Source organism: Aristolochia californica, unplaced genomic scaffold (genome assembly GCF_029961685.1).
Source record: "Aristolochia californica isolate CCGP_79_NKW_82.1479 unplaced genomic scaffold, dmAriCali1.0.hap1 SCAF_1, whole genome shotgun sequence".
Lineage (NCBI taxonomy): Eukaryota > Viridiplantae > Streptophyta > Magnoliopsida > Piperales > Aristolochiaceae > Aristolochia > Aristolochia californica.
Genome location: NW_027181770.1, coordinates 51,922,391 through 51,944,591, shown reverse-complemented (window position 1 = coordinate 51,944,591; position 22,201 = coordinate 51,922,391). Strand labels below are relative to the sequence as shown.

Here is a 22,201-nt window from a genome sequence, read left to right as displayed (position 1 = left end):
CCACTTAGGTTGATCAATCATGCTTTATAAACTTGGCATGTGCACTTCTGAATGGTCGATCATTGGTAGAAATTAATCGATCATTCCAGTGCCAGTTCATTTAATTTAACTTTAAAAGCATGGGAGTGAATGATCCTAAGTGCTCTAACATGTTTAAAAAGATGTATATGATATTTTGAAACATGTATGAATGCAACTTATGTCCGAAAGTGCCATGTTTGACATTGTACCTCACATCTAAGGAGTCTGGACAACCTTTTTTACATGGACTGAGTTTTGATATACGTTAGTGAATTCTAAACTCTAATCTTCACATTGTCTTCTTCTTCAAGGGTGCTTCTTCAAGAGTAGGCTTTCATGATGCTTGAGGTCTTGAGTAGGCTCAATTCATTTTGAAGCTTCAGACCTTGAGATGCATGCCTCTTGAAAGTAAAATAAAATACTTAGTTTGCCAATTGCCAACTCTATTAAGTTTTGTTATAATCAAAAGCAATAAGGGTGTCAACCTATGGTCAACAACAACCACTTGGATATGTGGTTGAGGAGGAGAAAATATGCAAACTTAACAAATCTATATGTGGGCTGAAGCAGTTACCACGTGCTTGGTTTGAAAAATTCAACAAAGTAGTCCTCCACTTTGGTTTTGAAAGATGTGAAAGTGTGTTGACCTAGGTTGACCTTCATCCATATTTTGATGATAACAAAAGTTAACCAAATTGTGCTATATTTGCAACTCAAGCATTTCATATGCATTTCCTTCAAGATACATAAGACCAACCTCTTTGCAAAAGAACATAAGACCTCAAGCCACATGACATGTCAAGTTGTCATGAAGAAGTACCTACAAGAAACTTTAAGACTTGGAAATTTAGAGTTAAGTCATTTAGAAACATCTTAAGAACTCTAGTCATGTAAGAGGAAAATCACCAAACTTCAATTTTAAGGTACAGAAGAGCATTGAATCTTTAGGACTTTAAGCTTTTCAAAAAGATGTTTAAATGATGTATAAAAGTTATTTATACTTACTAAAACCTTTACTCTTTCTTTCATCATGCTATAACTCAAATTAGAACTCTGAGCAGAAATGATCAAACTCATTTGCTTGATCATCCAGAATGCAGAATGGCAGAGCTTATAAAGCATGATTGATCATCAGGTCTGGGATGATTGATTATACAAAATATTGCCAAATGAGGTAATAAACCATGATCGAGCATACTTTTTTTCATAAATAATCATACGGAACTATGCATAGCCAGTCCTATAAAGCATGACCAATCAGTCAAAATGGGTTGGTCGATCAATGATTTTTCTGAAATGTTAAAAAGTCATTGATTGATGCCTTGATCGATCAACACGATTGGGGAACTTAAAAAATATAGTCTTTATACATGATTGATTGATTATATATTTCTAGTGATCTATAAGTTTTTTTTTGAAATTTTTGGAAATGAGCAAAAAATGATTAGTTTGGTCAGAAAAGTTACAAATAGGGCCCCAAACTCATATGGAGCATTTATTTGCAATTCAAAGCACTCCAAAAGCATTTTCAATTGATTTCATATAATTCTATTTTGAAAGAAAAAGAGTTATTCAATTTTGGAAAACCACATCATTCTCTCAAATCACTCAACATTCCTAGCCACTACATCTACTCTTGTGCTCAAAGGATTGGAGACTTCCATCTCTCTAGGAAAAGGTTGTCTCCCCTATAAAAAGGTGTAAATTTTCCTTTTCACTTATGTATTTTTTATTTATCTATTAAGAGGTGTTTTAGAACTTTAATCTAGAAGGAAAGAGTTTACTAAAGCCAAAATCTACTTGTACAATCTCTTGGGAGAGATTTATCTTGTGAAATTAGGCATCACACTAGGCTTAAATAGTGCTTATATATCTTTCGATTGTAAATTTAATCAAGTAGAGCTTATAAGTGAAAATTTCTCAAGCATAGGTTCCTAGACAGAGGGGGGGACTTCCAATAGGGGAATATTAAAAAAAAATCTTTATCGCCTTTTGGACTGTGTTTTTCATTACTTGTCTTAATTTAATTTTTGCATTTAAAGCACAAAATTTTTAAGTTACTATCCCAATTTATCCCCCTCTTGAGCAGGTCAAATTATTTGAAATCAATTTTTTAGTTGGTTTCATTAAAAGATTTTATGGGATCTTAAGATAAATTGCTCCTTCTAGAAGAATAGACAGCCAACCGTCCCCTAATGTTCAATGGTGTAAATTATGTCTATTATAAGGTAATAATGGAATTCTTCTACCGATCTTTGGATTGGGACACATGGCATGTGAGGAATAATGAGCCATTTGAACCAGTAAAGATGGTTGATGGGTATTTGATCTCAAAATAATATGGAGAACAAACTAGGGATGACAATGAGCAACTTAGAACAAGTTCTAAGTAGTTAATCTTCTCCTATGTGTTTTACGTCTGTTGAAATTTAGGATTCCATGATGTATAATCGCAGTTGAGGAGGATTAAGGGGAGAGAAGTTTTAGGAAGAATGACGAATTTGGAGAAAAGAGGAAGATTAGGGTAATGGACTTGTCCAAACCCTCCCCCTTAAGTGGTATTTATAGATATCAAAAGTACTAATATTACAAGAATACCCTTCACCCTAGTATGAGTGAATAAGAGACATAAATTATAAACTAATTACATCAGTGCCATCTTTATGAGATGACTATTTATTTACCATTATGCGACCACTATGTGGGCCTGTAGGTCTTCTCCTTGGTTTGTGGGCTTGAGCCCACCTTCCACACACTTGGATGTGTGGGAATTCATTGGTCGTGTGGGCTTGGGCCCATCTTTCAATAGTTTCCCTCAAACTGGAGGTGAGAGAACATCATAAACACCCAACTTGCTGCAAATAGTGTATAGGATATTCTCGTATAAAATGGCAATCCATCATATCTTCCAACACTCCCCCTCAAGCTAGTGGTCTCTTTATTCTTTTCTAAGAGACCCAACTGGCATAATATAAAAGAGAGTAAAATCACTCCTAGCCGCAAAACATCGTTCCACATTCCACTCAAATTGTCATAGTCAGAAAATATTTTTCGCTCAATTTCAAAGGTAAGAAAAGTTGCCCTACTATGGGGGTATAAAGTCTAGGGAGATAAAGGGTAATCACCGGAAGATAATATTTTGGGGCCACATGTGCTTTCTTCATCAGAATGACCAATGCTGACAACAATCAGCAACCGGGAAGTCCTTTTTCAATAATAATGACTCAAATCAGAGAGACACAATAGTAGCAGTTGAAATGAGGCAATGTCCAAATAACACATACCAAATACGTAGTTATATAGCAACAAATAACGAGTAGGTAGTCTTTAAGAGCAATAAGGACACATAAGATAATTTGTAGCAAGTTCATCCCTGGATAAGGAAGCAATGCACCAAGTAATAAGCAGAGGATAATCCAAGGTAATAATTCAGGGTAATAATCAAGATGAAGTCAAGCCAGTAGTAGAAAATAGGTAGTTACTTTGACAGTGAGTAAGTGAGTCAAGTCGAGTATTAGACTGCCAATAATAAGTTGAACCCAATGTTGTTTGATTATCAATAGATCAAACAATCTCCAATGTGCTCATCCTTCATACTTTTCCTTCTATTCTCCCCCTCAAGCTGGCAGATAGTGTCAATAATCCCAGCTTGAAGTCAACAAATATTTTGCAAGCTCAAGTGTTAATCCATCTCTTGTATGATCAAGTAAAAGAAGGCTAGTATCAACAACTCCACTAGCTCAAATATTGTAAACCAAGTAACTCAAGTCAAACCAAATATTTTAATCTTTTCTTGCCTCAACTTTCTAGTCAAGGATACCAAATCAAATTCTTTGTAATCTTTCAAAATACCAACAAAATCCCACAAAATTGGTGGCTGGAAAAAATCTTCTAAATAAGGTAGTTTCCTCCTTCAATTTGTGCCAACTTAGCAATCAAAGAAGCCACCTTTCTTTGCCTTTTTTTTTTTTTGAAATCTTTAGGCAAGGCAATCTTTGACAAATAAATCAATGAAAGTTTTTGAAAATAAGATGATCTTCTAAAGATTCTTTCCAAATATTATTAGTTAAAAAAAAACTTTCCAAGGGTAGATCTTGAGATACTTTCCTGATATTGTTGATCAATAACAACAACTTAAAAAGTTAAGCTAAAAATTTGACTTAAATCATGATCTTTGCATGCAACAGTAAACCAACATGACCTTTGATTCTTCCAATGCGAATATCTCCTTACATATAGATCAAATTAACATGAAATTTTCTCCTTATAAAACTATACTTAAATAACTTTCAACCAAGTATAATTTCTCTTCATAAATTTATTTTTGATAAATAATCTAATAGATTTCGGACTTTGTAATCTGGCTGAACTGAGTACTCTTTTTTCTTTGGCCAACATGAGCATTGACTCTTTCGAGATTGATATCTCCATCTAAAAACTTAGAATGAGATTTGATTGAATAGGTAAGAAAATGTACTTACATATATTTATTTTGATATATAATTCTCCATATAAAGTCTCGTTCTTGATGGCATAAAATGGCTCGAAAGCTGAATTTTTCTGAAGCTGCACGAAAATTTTCTGCTGCTTTACCTTTGTTGCTTCAGATGTCGATTTCTCTTTCTAGAAAAATCTGATTTTAATGATTCTTTTTTATTTTGAAACTGGACTCAAATATGTTTCTAACTATGTATAATTTGCTATATGAAAAATATGGCAAGAGAGTGAAACATCCAATGAAATATATAAATTGAGAAATAAGACTTAAGGAAAAATGAGAAACTCTTTTTTTTTCTTTTTATTCTTTTTCTTCTTCCTCCTCCCTTTCTTATCCATCTTTTTCTCTATTTTATTCTCCTTTTACATCTCGGATCATTGCCCGCTCTGATACCATGTTGAAACTTAGGATTTCATGATGTATAATCACAGTAGAAGAGGATTAAAGGGTGAGAAGAAGAAGAAGAGTTGTGGAGAGAAGGTTTTAGGAAGAGAAGAGGAAGAGTGACGAATTTTGAGAAAAGAGGAGGAATATTAGGGTAATGGACTTGTCCAAACCCTTCCCCTTAAGTTGTATTTATAAATATTAAAATTACTAATATTACAAGAAAACCCTCCACCCTAGTAAGAGTGGATAAGAGACATAAATCATAAACTAATTACATTAGTACCATCTTTATGAGATGACTCTTTATTTACCAGCATGCCACCATTGTGTGGGCTTGTGGGCCTCTTCCTTGGTTTGTGGGCTTAAGTCTATCTTCCACACACTTGGACGTGTGGGTCTTCCTTGCTCGTGTGGGCTTGGACACATCTCCAAATAACATCCAAACAAGTTCAATAGAGTCTCTCTACTTGTAACACGACCAAACAAACTTGAGACAAAGTTAGAGGTGACCCATCAAGGCACTAGACAGGTAAAAGAATCTAGGATTAACTTACTTGTTGCCTAATATGATGACTTTAAAATTAAAATAGGCAAATCTATAAATGAGCTGAACATGGGGAGGAAACTTCCCTATATAGGCATAACAACAAGCTTCTCAAGGCACTTCCCGAGTCATAGGACATGAGGAAGACCACCATTCGTGAGAATGTGAATTTTAGATCTTTGAGCTCGAAAGATCTATTGGTATCCTCCTCATATATGAGATGGAACTGGAAGAAGAGGAAGAAGAGGAAGAAGAGCAACCTAAAAATAAAAACATTGCTCTCAAGGCAAAATCCAATTTGAATGATGGATCTAGTACAGAAAGCTCCATTGAAATGAGTTTCATTACTAGACATCTTCAAAAGATGTATAGGAAGATGAAAAACTTTAGAAGAGGCTAGTTCAAGGGAAATAAAAAAAAATCAAAAGAACTAATATTTGTTTTGAGTGTGGTAAAACATGACATAGAAGAAACAAATGCCCGAATCTCAAAGAAATAACCCCATCCTCAAGCAAGGATACCAATAACAATAAGAAGAATGTCTTGATTTCAGCTTAGGATACAATTGAAGAAGAATCCAACCACTATAAAGAAGAAGAGAGTAACATAGGACTCATAGCAATTGAGAATGAGAACTCTACCACTTCAGAAGAGGTAAGTGACTCCGATTATGAAAATGAACTTGAATCATTGCTTGAAAAAATAATTCTTAGTTTAACAAATACAAAGTAAAAATTGATGTCCTAAACCATGAGCTCCAAGCTCAAGAGTGAATTAGTTGTTGTTCGCCCTGGTGGCTTCTAAAGAGGGGGAAGGGAGGGGTTGAATTGAGATATTCAAATTAAAACCAATTTGTGTTTGTAATTAAATATCATGTATAAAAGCAATTCAATGTGAATAGTAACAGGCACACACCACAGGGACACAAAGATTTTTTGTTATCGATGTTCTCCTACAACTAATTACCACCTAAGAACCCTTGCTTGGAAAAATTCCACTATTACACTCTAATAGCTAGAAAATTACAAAAAGATTTTGGCACTCTTTGGTCATGTGTAGTTCAATACATGATTTTTACACAAACCAATCTCTCCAAGAGATTGCTGCTAAGTTCTAGCTTTAGCTAGGCCTTTCTATCTAAATTAACTGGTTCTAGATGAACCTTTCACAATTTCATAAAAAAAAAAAGAAAAAAATTACACCCTTGGAGAGATGATTCTTCTTGGGAGATTCAAGTTGTCTCTGCATTTGTAGCACGTTTTGAATAGATCAAGGAGTTTGTACTATGATGTATGCATGAATGATTTAAAGAGATTGAAGGTTTTCCAAACGTGTGACTCTCTCTTTCTCTTGAAAGCACTTTTGGTAGGAATTTGCAAGATAAAGGGTTGTGGCTTAAAGATATGCCAATAAATACATATGTAGTTATTTAATCACGGTTTGGTGGGGGTATTTATAGCTTTCCCAACTCAAACTAACTACTATTTGCCCGTTTGCAAAAATTAGACCATTGATTGATCATTGATCATAACGCCTACTTTTCTGTTAGACAGTGACTTATTGATTGATGGACTGATCGATCAATATGTTACCATTGGTCCAAAGAAGTTAAGTTGATCGATCAATCGAGATTTCCTTTGGCTTTGCAATACAAGTATGATTGATCAATGTATTTTCATTTGATCGATCATGTTTGAAGTCCCTTACTGGCTAGGTTCTGACTAATTGATCAATGTGGAGGGATGATCGATCATTCTATGTAAATTCTGCTTGTCTGGACAACCATGATCGATCATTCTATGTAGATTCTGCTTGCCTGGACAACTATGATCGATCAATCTATGAGGGATGATTGATCATGCGTTATAGCATGAAATGGCTATGTTATGGATGATTGATCAATCGATTATGGTTAATCGATCATATTTTATATTTCTTGCCCGCACAGTTCTAGATGATCGATCATACCAATGCCAGATTAAACATGTATATTTTATAAAACTTGAAATTTCTCTCTAAGTGCTTTAACAAATTTCTAAGTGATGTGAATGATGATTCTAAACATATCTATATGCAGTTTATATGCTAAGGTTCTGATCGCACAAGTACTTAAGGAATAAGAGTTAGAATACTCCTACATAAATCGACTGAGTTTAAATGTTTATCTATGATGCTTGAACTCGAGTCTTCTCGTTGTCTTTTCCCTTATGGGTGTTTCTTCAAGAAATGTTCTTCAATTGTGTTTGAGGTCTTTTCTTGAAGATGAAGTATTTGAAATACTTTAGATTTATAAGTTATTAGTTCTATTAAGTTTTATTATCATCAAAACCAATATGGGAGTCAACCCACAATCAACATGAAGGACAATAAACTAAGAGAGAGAAAGGAGAGGAAAAGAGAGAGAAGAGTAAGGGGAAATTTGATCTAAGAGGATAAAGGATCTCCAAAATATGCCTTGAGGCTGTATTTATATTTGTGGAAAAATGTTTACAATGACTGTAATGTTTTAGGGTTACATGCTTAAAAAAAAGACATACGAAAATGTACACTAACTTGTATAATTACAACTATGTGCAATCTCTATAAAATTTTTCCTTATTTACTAACCATACCACCCCTACATGTGGGGTGACATTTTAACATATATATATTAAGTCAAAGTTTACAACGCTAGTAGGAGAAATTGACTTAAATAATCTAAGTTACATTTTTCAAGTTTCCCTTTTGAGTTTCAAGTTTTTCAACTATGACCTAAAGTATATCTAAAAAAGATAAGTAGAAAACAAACTAATGAAGATGATTTGAGTCTTGGTCTCCTTCTATACATAATTATTATCTTACTAACTATGGTATCAACATTTCACATTATTTATATAGTTAACAATAATAATGTCAGTAGGGGTGTAATTAAAATTATATAGTTAACAATATTTACATAATGAGGTTAAGGACTAATATAAGTATATGAGTTAGTGGTTTTTTTTTTTTTTTTAGTTTTTAGTTTTTCACATGGGACACATTGATGAGGCCAAAATTCTCAAAATTAGTAATAAGAACTCGAAAATCTAAACATCAAATACAGGTAGTAGAAAAACAAATCAAATAGTTTCTCCCGAAGCCTCTGAGGTACACGAGGTCGCGATTTACCTGCCCCCAACGCCCAATAGCGACAAAAGCACCGATTAATTAAGTGTTCTTGCAAGGCAAGAGCAAGTGGCTTGATGCTGCACACTCGGCACATTTTATTGGATTTGTTACCTGGTCACGCCTTCTTCTCGCTCGCCCTCCTCCTCCCCATTCGTTCGCTCCGTGCTCATCTTACTTGGAAGCTCGTTGGTTAACTCGCGGGATTAGCATCTCCACTACACGAATGGCAGGTTTTTTTATATTCTTCTGCTCTTTGTGTTCATATTTCCTTCATCCGATTGTGTCTTTGTTTAATGAATTGTAGGATTTCGATTAGCTGATATGTTAAATTTGTGGACTTCCGAAGCAAACTTCTCTTGCTACTACATCTTAATTATGAAGATAGTATTGTCAACGCAGTTGTTTACATTCCTTTTACAGAACAAGCTTAGAGCGATTTGTGTTTCAATTTATGAAGAGATTATGTACTGTTCTATAACTCTATGACGGATCGTTGATCAATGATAAGTTGTCAAAATTTCTACTTTTTTCACGTCTTTCAATTGAAATGGCTGAGGACTAAATTGTTTCTAAAAAAAAGGTATAAATTGATTTTATTGCTGGTGACAAGTTCATTGATTTGGTTTTTCCTTGAGATATTTTTTGAAATGAATGAGCAGTAAGAAGTTAAATGCTTCATTTCCTTTAATGTTCTTGTTTCTATGTTCCGTTCTTTTCTTGTAAAAATTTAGTCGTGTCTAGTCTAGAGTGTTACACTTCAATGAAAATATGATTGAATTCCTTCATTGAGAGAAAATATGTGGTAGGAAACTGGTACACAAAATTGTTGTTAGAGAAAATAAGCAGTTGGAATGGATCATTCATGTGATTTTTACGGAAAATGCCTTGTATAAACCTACCATCTATAATCAATTAACACTTCTGCGGGTATATGATTAAATAGACCAGATATAGTGGTGGGCAAAGGAAAGTCGTGCAAGATGCTGCCATTTATCATGTTATAAAGTGATGGCTGTAGAAGTTGTACTTGCATTAGTTTGCTTCTGTGATCCTTTTGTTACTCATCATTAATATCGCAGTAGAATTAGACTGTAAATACAATGTGGAGTAACATCAAAACTGTTTGTCTTTTAATATCATGAGAAAGGGATCATAGTAAAAAGAATTAATATCAACATTAATGAACACATTTCTCTCAACTTTGTGGTTAATCTTACAAATTACATGGGTCTGATAAACTTGCCAATTTGGATGCAGCAATATCATGGAAGACTGCTCAGAATGTGTTTATGGCACAATGTTGCCAACCAAATAGGAAACTGGATTCCCATTATCAAAGGGGAAGTTCTGCCCCCACTTTGCGTAACATGCTTCCTTTGGAAGGGAGGAAGTTGGCATGGACTGGAATAACGGCCATGCAGTTGCATACCTTAGCAACATACCAGAGTGGTCCTGTGAACCAAGCAAGTGTCCATTGCTATGGTCTGTTCTAGACTCTCAGAATCCATCTTGATATCAGTTGTAATTGTAATTTCTCTATACTACTCGCTATAGCCCAGTGGACAGTTTCGTGCAAGTGTTACTTTTCTCTAAATCTGCTGTCATGGATCTATTTTGTTCAGCATAATCAACAGTCTTCAATCTGCTATAGCAGTAGAACGTCCTATAGGTCATAAAAAATAATTATTGTCTCTGCTAATTCTGTTTTTCTTTGGTTTTTGTAGCAGCTTCAAGCTCCAGCACTGTCCCAACTTTTGAAAAGATTGATTTCCGTAAGCTACAAAATGGGAGGTAAAATTGTTCATGCGTCTATTTTATTTTATTTTATTATGCTTGAAATTCATGTCTTCCAATATGATGTATTACTTGCAGCCAAAAATTAATGCAGTTAAATTTTGTACTTTATTATCTGGAGTTGTGAATTAAGTGCAAGAAAGAAGTTTCCTTGTTACCATTTTGTGCCTCAGATTTGAATGGGTTTTAAAGATTATGTAGAGTGAGGACTTCTCTGGTTTTACTATTGAATTTTTTTTCTTTTGTAATTGATGGCAACTTGTCATGGCTGGATGATCAAATTTTTTGCTTAAGATAAAATGCATTGGTCTATGGATTATTTGTTTGAAACATAAGTGCAGGTTTGTTTTGTTCATTCATTGTATTCATACTTTTATATCTGGAATGAGTTAATTTCTTGAACACCTTTAAACTTTATTTGTATTTTTAAGGTAGCACCGAAGAAATTTTTTATCTTATCTTTCTAATTCTCAGTTGAAATGTTAGTGTTTCAAGGAGATCTGGTACTCTCATAAAAAAATGCTATTCCTTTTGTGATTCTGTTTTTGGGAGAGGAGAGTGTTTCTGTTATAGAGACTAATTCATATCCCTGCAGTGATATTCGAGGTGTTGCTGTTGCTGGTGTTGAGGGAGAACCGATTAATCTTACTGAACCAGTTGCAGAAGCAATAGGTACTGCATTTGCTGCATGGTTAGTGAACCAAAAAAAGGATGACGGGTCTAGACGTTTGAGGGTATCTATTGGGCATGATTCGCGAATATCTGCACAAAAGCTACAGGTGCACATTCCTTCTAAGTTATGCATAGCTTCAACTTGATGAAAATTCTGGCTATGATTATGTTCTTATTAAAGGTGATAGGAGTTCTTTGATTACTCACAAATTCTATTCTTAAATGCTCAATACAGTTTACATGTGTAAAACCATGTAAGTAAGAGATAGCAAAAAGGAAAAAAGATGAAAGAAATCAAAAGCAAGCAGCAAAAAATGAAGACAGGAAGTGACGAGGTTGCTTCTATAGGCCAGAAAAGGGTGAAAGGAGTTACAGTCGCTCGTCGTCCGCCCCTTGTTTTATTACAACTTAAGTTATTTTATGTTAAGAAACAAAAATAACCTCATTGCTAAAACTAATGTAACTACTCATAACACTAAAATATGTTCAGCCTCTTGAAGCTCAAAATATATTTCAACAACTTGATTTGGGATTCTGTGGACATAAAAAATGGGACTAGTGAAGTGACTTATTTCATATTGCCATAGTAGAGCAAGTAACCTAAACATGCATAATGAGGTTCTCAATCAAAATAAGGTATTCTAAGTGAAATGGGATGCCCTTGAGATGGGTACATAATATGGTGTTCCAGTAGACGAAGGTGTCTAGCTATATAGTGCCTAAGGATAACGATAGAAATTGTTGAATATCTATAAACGCATGATATATCGGATACGTACACAGGTGCCCTTATAACATTTTTAGTGTTTTCGTTGTCCAATATTAAGAGAACAGTGGAGAGATGTGGTTGTGTATCCTCAAGAATTGTCCTTTTTATTCCTTGGTTTCTCCCTTAGGAGGGTTGGTTGAAATTAAATTTTGATAAAAAGTTCAAGAGGTAGCCTAGGCAATTGAGGGGAAGGGGGGGAGAGGCGGGGTGGTGCTGGGGGCTGTGCAGGAAGTTGTTAGGATATTCCCCCAACCCCCACCCCCACCCCCCACCTGCCAAAAAAAAAAGAAAAAAGAAAAAAAGGGATGTTCCTAGACACAGACCCTATTTTATTTATCTTTTTATTGTTTGGAAGACTTTTTCATTCCTCTAGTTAAGACAGGTTCCTAACAGTGATTGAGTCAAATTTCTGTGGATCTCTTACCATAAGTATACTAAATTGATATTACAAATTATGCCTTTTTGAATAACCCTGTGAATCTACTTTGCAACTCAAGAAACATATCATTAATCCACTTTGTCTACAAAGAAAAGTTGGTGTTGGAAACATCGAAGGTTGTGCAGAAAGAAAGTTGTGAGTGACAGAATGAATCTTCAATAACCGTTGTTTTTTCATAAAAAAACAAAACTTTAAATTACATATTATACCTTTCCAAAAATACCTCCAAATCTTCTTTTCAACTCAACCAACTTTCGTCAATTTAATTTTTTACAAAGAGAAATCGGCATTGGAAGCAGTGATGGTTAGACTAAAAGAAGGTTGTGAGCGACAAAACGAAGCTTAGATCAGCCAACAATTTTTTCTATCAAGAACAAACCTTTAAATCACAAATGGTACCCTGCAAGAAAGTTTGGTGAGTCTAATGTCCAATGGAAAGAATCGCTGATCAATTCAATTTTTTAGTAGGGTGAAATCAAGGTTATTAGTAGCAAAGGTTGGGTTGGAAGGAGGTAGCCCGTTGTAGAACCCAACCTCGAGTTGCCTCAATGTCCTCCAACAGGTCAAAAATTGCTCTAAAGACCCAAAATCTGGAATACATGGAGGTCATTCTATTCATCTACATCACATTGAGACTACACATGCCCCTGCCCTTGTAAGTTCTGTAACTAGGGGTGGTATCGAAACAAGCCGGTTCGTGAGTAGCTCGAACTTGGCTCCGTTCTGGCTCGGTTTGGTTCAAAATAACTCGATCTCAAATCGAATTCAAGATCGGGTTTTCGACTCGTTTAAGTAAACGAACCGAACTCGAACCAAGCCAGTTCGGTTCGCGAGCTCACGAATCGGCTTGTTTACTTTTTTTTTTTTTAAATGATACTGATTTTTATTAAGGCAAAAGCTCAAGAGAGCATATTACAAAGGAGGGAAGCCTGATAGATTACTGGGAAGTTCCAAATTTTGCCAATTTATCAACCAAAGAGTTGAATGATCTAGGAATGAGATTTCAATTACAATGTGTAGAAGATACAATGTCAGCAATACTATCAGTGATGGGCCAGTGGCGCCAAGGGGGGGAAGCTGTCTTTGGAACACCAACTAATAACCGTCTTCGAGTCGCCTTCAATGATTAACTTGCCATGGAGACGATCCTTGAAGATTTGGAGGCCGAACAACAGAGGACTAACTTCAGTAGTATTAGAATCGGCAATGCCCACCGGACCAACATAGGAAAGAATAGGGTCTCCATTGTGACCTCTGAACACACCACCAACTCCTGCTGGACCAGGACATCCAATAGCACTACCATCAAAATTCAGTTTTATGCAGTCACAAAGGGGAGGATTCTAGATAGCCATACTCGGAGTTCTGTTGGGGCCAGACATATGAGAGATCAAATTCCAATTTTTTTGAAGGGAAACCTCCGATAGAGTGGCAAAATCCTTCTTTGTATGAAGCCAACTCGAGATGAGGCCAACAACATGAGAAGCCGTGTTGTCTGGGGTGCTAGCTTTGGAGTTGAATTTCCGGTTATTCCACTCGAGCCAAATGCACCATGGAACATGTGTAAGACAGGCTGAAAGAATTAACTAGCCCAACTGAGGTAGGTGAATCCCTCGAACCATCTCAAAGGTGCCAAAGAGGTTCTGATGTAGCCCCAGTTGGAGCCCGATTTTCTGAAAGATCTTCATCCAAACTTGCCACGAAAATCCATGGTGTAAGAGGACATGCTGGACTGTCTCTTCGCACTCACCGCAAAGGGGATAATAAAGATTGGGGGCAATGAAACCTCTTCTATGAAAGTTGTTTGAAGTAAGAATTTGTTCTCTAATGGCTGACCACACGAAAAATTTGATTTTGCTTGGCGCTGAGAGTTTCCAAGCCAGATTCGCCTTGTGCTCATGAGTACCGTAGTCTTGCTTTCTGATATGTGAGTAAGCCGTAGTGATAGTGAATCGGCCATTATTACTGGGCTTCCAAATCAGCTTATCAACTGAGTGCTCCCGAATAATAGTACTACTGAGTTTGGTAAGGAGAGAGCAAAAAGCCAATGATTCCTCATCATTTAATCCTCGACGGAACGGGAGACTCCACAAGTGATCACTCCATGAATCAGCCACAGAGCAAGAGAGGTCACTTGCCACCCTGTGCAACCTCGGGAAGTCCTCAGAGAGGGATCGGGGGCCACACCATTCGTCCGACCAGAAGAGAAGTGTCCTTCCTTTGCCCGTGTGAAATGAGGTACCATCTCTGAATACTAAAAAGAGCTTGAAAACTGATTTCCATATCGGGGATAGGAGGCGAGCAGCGCCGCTCTCTCTCCACCAGGCACCCGAAAACTGAAGGTAGAATTTCACCATATTCCTCCATAAACTATTATGCTTGTTGTTGAAATTCCAAATCCATTTGAGCATAAGAGTTTTGTTCATTTCACTTGTAGGCCGGATGCCCAATCCTCCCCTATTATGAGGCATGCAAATATCCTTCCAACTAAGTAGATGGTACCTGAAGGTATCTTCTGAACCTTTCCATAAAAATCGTCGGCGGATGGCATCAATTTTGGACCAAACGGAGGCTGGACAGTGCATGAATGATAATAGATAATTTGGCAGCCCCACCAGACAAGACATGAGGAGAGTGAGACGCCCCGTTGTTGATAAGAGTTTACCCCTCCAAGTGGCTAGCCTTTTTCAAATTTCTCATTGAGGGGGGACCATAGTGACGCCGAAGGTTGAAAATCAAAAAGTGGGAGCCTAAGATATGTAGCTGGCATATTTCCCACAGAGCATCCCAGGTAGTCCGCCATATCCCGAAGCCCAACTGGATCAATGTGATAGCCAATAAGAGTGGTTTTTCCCCAGTTTATGTTCTGACCGGAAGCCAATTCAAATAATCCCAGCACGACTCACAATTTTCTGATCTGATCCATTGTACCAACCCCGAAGCAAATAGTATCATTCGCAAACTGGAGAATCGGAATATCAAAGGCTGTGCAATCTGTCATGGGGAGGAGCCATCCCATATTCTTGACCGAGTAGACCAAGGAGGATAGATATTCTGCCACCAAGTTGAAGAGCAGGGGGGAGAGGTGGTCTCCTTGTCTGATTCCCCTGGTTCCCAATAAAATTCCCACAAATTGTTCCGTTGAGAAGGACAGAGTAACTTGCAGAGGAGATGCAGCTGTGGACCCAAAAACGCTATTTTTCTCCCAATCCCATCTTTTCCAGGAGGGTGTCCAGAAACTTCCAGTTAAATCTGTCAAATTCCTTTTCGAAGTCAAGCTTGAGGATGAATCTGGGGAGCTTTCGGACCTTGAAATGATGACTAAGTTCATGACATGCCATGGCTGAATCAAGAATGTTTTTTCCCTTAATAAAAAAACTTTGGCCATGGTGAATGGCAGTAGGGAGGATTGCCCTGAGACGTCTAGCAAGGAGGCACGCAATCACCTTATATGCACTGGTAGTGAGACTGATCGACTGGAAGTCAGATGGAAGCTCTGCCGCCTCTTTTTTAGGGATGAGGGCGATGAAAGAGGCTCCGATACTCCTATATCTGATGCCATGCTAATAAAAGGAGCGGGCCATGCTGGAAATGTCTTCTTTGATGAAGGGCCATCAACGACGATAAAATTCCTCATTGAATCCATCTGGGCTGGGAGCACGATCCAAAGGAAGACCAAAGGCTGCAATTTCAATTTCCCAACTAGAGAAGGGGAGCTCGATGAGACTAGCTGCAACAAATGGAATAACCTGGAGGTTAACCCTTTGGAAGAGGGGCGGAATGGTTGGTGATCAGAGTATAATTCTGCAAAAAAAATTCACTAGTGAGTCGAAAATAATGGCTCGGTCCGAGGTGGCTTCACCGTTGACGCTAAGCATGACAATGCGGGTGGCCCTTCTTCGTACAGGGGCGACTACATGGAAGAATTTAGTATTACCATCCCCATCAGAGAGCCATTTGAATCTTGCACTTTGCTTCCAATGCACTAACTCGCTGTGGGCGAAGGACTGCAATTGCCCTTGAAGGGCATACCTCTAAGAGACTTCCGAAGAAGAGAGACCTCTGACTTCCTCCTCAGATTCGAGAGCGGCTATCTGAGCAAGGGCATTGGTTCTCACAGCCGAGGAAAAGGCCTTCTTTTCGGAGTCTCAGGACCTCAGCAACAGTTTCAACATCTTGAGCTTGATTGGGAAGGTCCACCTGCTCGGGCCGGTAATGGTCATATTCTCCCAAAAGGATTGGAGAGATAGATCAAAAGAGGGGTCCGCCATCCAATTATTGTTGAATCTGAAACGGAGGGGGGGGGGGGGGGGGGCGCAACTGCCAAAATGGGTATCAACCATAATCGGCCAATGATTAGAGAAGACTCGATTGAGCACTTTGCTGGAGACGTTGTTGTAGAGTTGAAGCCAATCATTGCTGGCTAAGAATCGGTCCAGCTTTGAGAGGACAGGGGGTTGCCTGCCATTTGACCAAGTGAAGGTCTTCCTAGATAGGGTAATCTCATCCAGGTTCCAGCTGCCAATAAAATCAGCAAATAGCCTCATGAAGGTTGTGATTCTCCGGGACGGCGGGGATTTCTCGTGGCAGAAGCGAGTGACATTGAAGTTACCCACAAGCATAAGAGGAATAGGCCACATCTGACAAGTCCTCAATAAATCCTCCCAAAATAGGTGGCACTCATGGTGTCTGGTAGGGCCGTAGACACCAACTAGGCACCAGATGTTCCCCGAACTTTCGTCTCACAGTTTGATGCCAAGGGAGTAAGAGCCACAACAACGATCAAGCACCTCAGTAGTACTGGTGTCCCACATCAGTAAGATATCACCTGCCGATCCCACTGCATCCACTGAAGCCCAGCCGGGCTCGTTTAGGTGCCACAACTCACGGATGTATCCAAGGGGTAGAGAAGCCACCTTGGTTTCTTGGAGAACAACAACATTTGCCTTGGTAGAGGCAAGGAGATCTCGAATGGAGGCGTGACAACGCAAGGACCCAATTCCACAGACATTCCAGAAGACAATAATCATTGATCATTATTCATCTTCTTTGACTTCTCAGATGGGTCGTTATCTCCCGGGAGAGGCTCCGTGCAGACAATGCCCATCACTTTGGCAAGTTCCACTATCTGGGCCCAAGTTTCTAGGTTGTATTTGTGTTGTTCTGACTGGAGAGCTGCCACAAACACTTGAGCTCGTTCACCCGGGTCTGGAATGATGAAATCTCTCGTCTCTGGGTTGCAGGGGTATCGAGTGGTGGCATTGGGTCCTCCCTGTAGAAGTTGTCTTTGCTGACCTCTAGCTCAGCATTGGTGGGTTACAACAGGAGGGGGAGAATTGTTTTGCCTATGGGCACGAGGAGCGCTCTCACTACTTCCGGACTCTTGTGTCGGAGAGGTAATTTTCAGGCTGAGGATTTCTCGGGGGTGACCTGGGGGGGGGGGGGGGGGGGGGAGATTCCGATATCTGGGGGGAAGTTTGTGGAGTGTGGGGGTTATGGGGACGATTTGTAGGAGGCTCTGTGAGGGTTTCAATTGGGGGGGAAGGTGTGGGTAAGGTTATTTATGGAGTTAAGATAGAGGGGTGAACAACATTTGGATCTAGGCCAAGGGTATTTGTTTGTGGGGGACTGGGGTGAGTGGGTGGGTAATGTGTCGGATAGGTTGGGGGGGGGGGGGGGGGGGGGGGGTATGCCGGTGGTCAGCGAGTATAGTTCCCATGCCAGCTATAAAGCTGCCTGGGGGGGATTACATCTATTGGGAGGGGGCAGAGTCGAGAGGTGCACTTCCCAGCACATTGACTGGCTGTGTGATTTCCGGAGGTTTGATTGTGCTTTCGGGGACCACATCTCTAAAATCATCCATCACAGCGATGCTGATTTGGATCTAGTATCACGCTTTATCTACCATAACGCATCAGAATTATTGTCCTTCACATGGCTGAAGAGGATTGATGAGGATCCGGGCCTCATCCAGACGGTGCTAGTGCTTCGTGAGTGGGTCCAAAGCAATGATAGAGCCAAACTCAGACACGATTCTCGAAAAGACCGTGTTCTGCCATAGCTCGGCAGGAAGCCCTGTAACTGTAACCTATTGGCCATATTGGCTGGAGGGTGTCGAGGGGAGCCACTTTGAGACCCCAATGATGCCAGTGTTGGTGTGGGGTATGATGGCAAGAGCCGCAGAAGACTCCTGCTGGGTTCCGAAATGAACAAGCCAAGTTTGGGGACTGAGACAAGAGATTCTGGGAGTGTAAGGGAGGTGAAGTTCGTCAATCAGCCAGTGAAGAATGCTGGATTTGATGATGTCGGGGGATGTTTGGACGAGAATGAAGCGAGTCAAAGTTTTGAGTCTGTCATGGAGAAGGTTTGGTGGGATTTGGATGATTTCGGGTGTTTTTCTGGGAGCAGGTGGGATTGAGGTATGGTTTTGGGGAAATCAGGAATTTTCGGGGAGGAGGGGGTGCTGTTAGGAGCAGGAGGGGATGTCGGGAGGGTGTTTTGGTGGCACTGGGTTGCTGGGAGGAGAGGTGGAAATCTTACTCTGGCATCACTGGGGTGGATTGGCGCTTCTGTTGTGTCTAGCGTTGGGGAGAGGCTCTAGAGTGCAGCGGCTAGCTCATTCCGGCCAAAACCCGAGTTTGTGGCCTCGGGTATGAATAATCTGGCTAACATGGAGGCTCCTCTTTTGTGGGTGACCTGACATTCCTGGCGACCACGGAAGGTAGTCTCCGAGAAGAGAAAAATCGATTCCCGTGACCAGAGTTCACAGGATTTCTTAGTCTCCGTGGTAGCTCTCTGGAACTGAAGCCTGAAGTTGTGGATCGCTTCTACTGGGACGCAGATGAATGAAAGTTTTGATCCGTCGGTTGAGGAGATACAAATCACCAGACCTGATTTTCGGACGATTCTCTTGACGGTAACTCTGCATTTTCCGTAGCTGAAGCAGAAAAGACTATTTCGCTTCTTCTGGCGAGAGACCGTCATCCAACGAGCTTCGTATTCCTCCATCGGAGCCTCAGAAAGCTCGTCAGAGCGGTGGAGAGCCATTTCCTCCATTTCTTTTCGTCGCAACATCGTCGAGTCTTCTACCGGCATCAGAAAGGCTCAAGGTAGCTTGCCTGAGTAGCGGTGGTCATCGGGGGTGGTCCGGTCACCAGCCGTAGGGACAATGACCGTCAGGACAGTTCTCTCTCTCATTTGGGGGTTTTGGCACACGTTGAACCAACTTGTTTACTTAAACCCATTATATAATAATTTTTAACCATCAGTGGCAACTAGCTCGGGACTCGGGACCGAAAGAGGAAAGGCGAATGCCGAATTTGTCGCCTCCCACCGTTTCAACCCCAAACCCTGATTTCTTGCCATTTATTGTGCTTATACAATAATAGCCACCAGCCAGTGTAGAAGACGCTATCAGACAATAGCATTTAACCCTAATTTCTTGAACCCCTTCTCTTCATATACTACTCCTGACCTCCTTTAATTTGTCCCCTTCTCTTCATAAAATTGAAAATTGCCTTAACAGAAACCTCGTTGGTGAAATGATTAGAAGACTAGAAATGATGATCCTCCTAATTCCTCAAAGGTGTCAACAAGGTAAGTAACAAACAACTCCGAACAAAAGCACACGGAAATAAAAGGAAAGATCTCGATTATATTCGAGCTCAAACCAAAATCGAGGAACCATTACGAGGTACCTAGTATCCACCTTTTGACAAGTGAAACAACGTACTAAAATAATCATCTTTCCTCAACCCTAATCGCGTCCCTCACTACTCTTTTACTTGTCCGAGTTTTGACTAGCAAGGCTCCTCCTCAATCAGCAACCTGATAGAGTAATAAGTATTTAAAAGCTGAGGAGAGCAATAGGAGACATACATAGTAAATTACTAAAAAGCCCCTGAAAGTCCTACCCCACCTTCCGTATTCCTTTTTCCACGGACGGCTCTACCCAGTGCAGTGCAACCAAGAAAGAATTTTTTTTTTGGAAGAATCTCTTTAAAAGTGTATCCAATTTTATGTAGAGGTTATGCCCAATTTTAAATAAAATTTATGCATAATTTTATATACAATTTATTTGACATGTATTTGATGCAAAGTTTTAAATGTAGGTTGGAGCTCAAACTCGAACGCGGTTAAAATTATTGGCCTCGAGCTCGAGTTTGAAGTATTTAAATCAAACCTGACTCGACTCAATGCCACCCCTATCTGCAACATAGAAGTTAAGACTATTATATTCATGATGATTCTTGTGAGAGAAATCCTAACCTAACCATAAGTCTTACTTTAACTCCTATCATTCGAACTCTTAACTTTAGACTCTTCTTTATAACTCTTTCTTAAAGTAGGATGTCTCCACATGTGGGTCAGCCCCTACTTTTACTTCCGATTTTTTCTTTACCCTTTTGATTATATTAAAATACCCTAAAGTCCTAATTACAAAGATAAAGACTATTTACCCCTAAGCTATTAAGGTAATTCTGCCCTTTATCCATTGTACACCGAAATAACTAAATGAACCCCTAGATTAACTCCTAATCGAGGTCTTTAATGACCATTCAGGTATGATTGTTCAAGTATAGTGTATGCTCTTGAGATGTTGTGACTTATGGAGGTAGAACTTCATGTTCCCCTACATGGTTAGCGGATATTTCATCAGCATTTTTCTTCTCTATTTGTTGTAGAGGGCAACTCATCACTTGTTTTCAATTGGTTTACTTCTGCTAGAACACTGCCTTGCCCTTTGTTTTCTTTCTGTGGTTAGATATGAAGTTTGTGTGATGATAATATGGTTTCATGGACACATGTAGTTCAAAGTGCTAATTGTGTAGTGAATGCATTATATGAAGTAGTGTCTGTCTCTAACATTTTTGTGGGAGACATTTTCTTTAGATCCCGGCTGCACTTTTTTGTATTTTCTTTTTTTTGTGGCAGGTGCTTGTTATTGGCCTGTCTTGTATTCTTCGTATTTCCTTTTCTCTTCTTAATGAAATTCTCACCATTGTTTAGGAAAGTCATTCCTGGACTCTTCTCAAGCCTGGTTGAATCATATGGAGATTGGGCATCACTATTGTCTTGTGGTATTTCATGGAAATAATGTAATGAAATTATGTTCATTGCCTTGTCTATCTCAATTCAGGGTACTTAAAAATAATCTCCTTCTCATTCTCTTTTTGGAGGTGCTCATAAAGACTTATCTCTCTACTCCTCTGCCACAAGAAGAAGATTCTAAAACTTGTGGCTGGTTTGTAGTGTGAAATTGGGTTCAGGTCCATCCTAAATAACGAGCTAAAGTTAGGAGAAACACACAACAAGCCTGAGATGTGGACAATATCAACAGGCCATATAAACTATACAGGGTACGAGTTAGGTTCAGGTCCATCCATGTGAAGTTGGGTTTAGGTTCATCCCAAAATAGCTAGCTAAAGTTAGGTGGTCCTCTCCTTTGCCAATTTTTCCTCCCCTCCATCATTCTATTCTTTTCTTGATTAAAAAGAGTTGTCATTATTCAAAACAGAAAAATCTATACTTCTATGTAGAATCAGCACAATGTTGGAAGAGGAAAAGGTGGAACCATTAGTGAACAAAACTCAACAGTACTTCAAGTCACTTTAATAAATTGAATGTATTGAACAGGGGTGTGGTAATCCGCCAGATTTTGAATCACATTAAACTACTTGGACTCCTTACAAAATCTAGGGAAGCAAATAAACTTCTAAATCTAAAGTGGACTTGTTGAGGATTATGTTTCTTTATGACATCGTTACTAAATCAAGGGAGATTGGATAGAAATAAGAGAAAGACAGAAGGTAGATTGAGAGAACTCTAATGAGAAAGTTTTTTGGGGGTTGTGCTCGACCCCCATCTCTGATGGGTTTGGACAATTACAAAGATTCCCCTCATTACACTTAAATCACTTCTTATATCTCC

The 22,201-nt window shown here is 39.0% G+C and overlaps 1 protein-coding gene across 4 annotated transcripts in view; it reads left to right on the top strand.

Moving 5' to 3' along the window:
* Window positions 1-8,618: 8,618 nt before the first annotated feature.
* LOC137950368 (uncharacterized) overlaps window positions 8,619-22,201 on the top strand; it is a 48,718-nt gene continuing 35,135 nt past the window's right edge. Inside the window, exons 1-4 of one of the 4 annotated variants that reach the window (XM_068796803.1) lie at window positions 8,619-8,827; window positions 9,855-10,079; window positions 10,325-10,388; window positions 10,987-11,170. In XM_068796803.1, the coding sequence (XP_068652904.1) occupies window positions 8,821-8,827; window positions 9,855-10,079; window positions 10,325-10,388; window positions 10,987-11,170 (480 nt within the window). In that variant the 5' untranslated portion in view covers window positions 8,619-8,820. Of the gene's footprint in view, window positions 8,828-9,854; window positions 10,080-10,321; window positions 10,389-10,986; window positions 11,171-22,201 lie in introns of all 4 variants that reach the window. The other 3 variants (XM_068796792.1, XM_068796820.1, XM_068796812.1) reach the window with 3 other exon arrangements.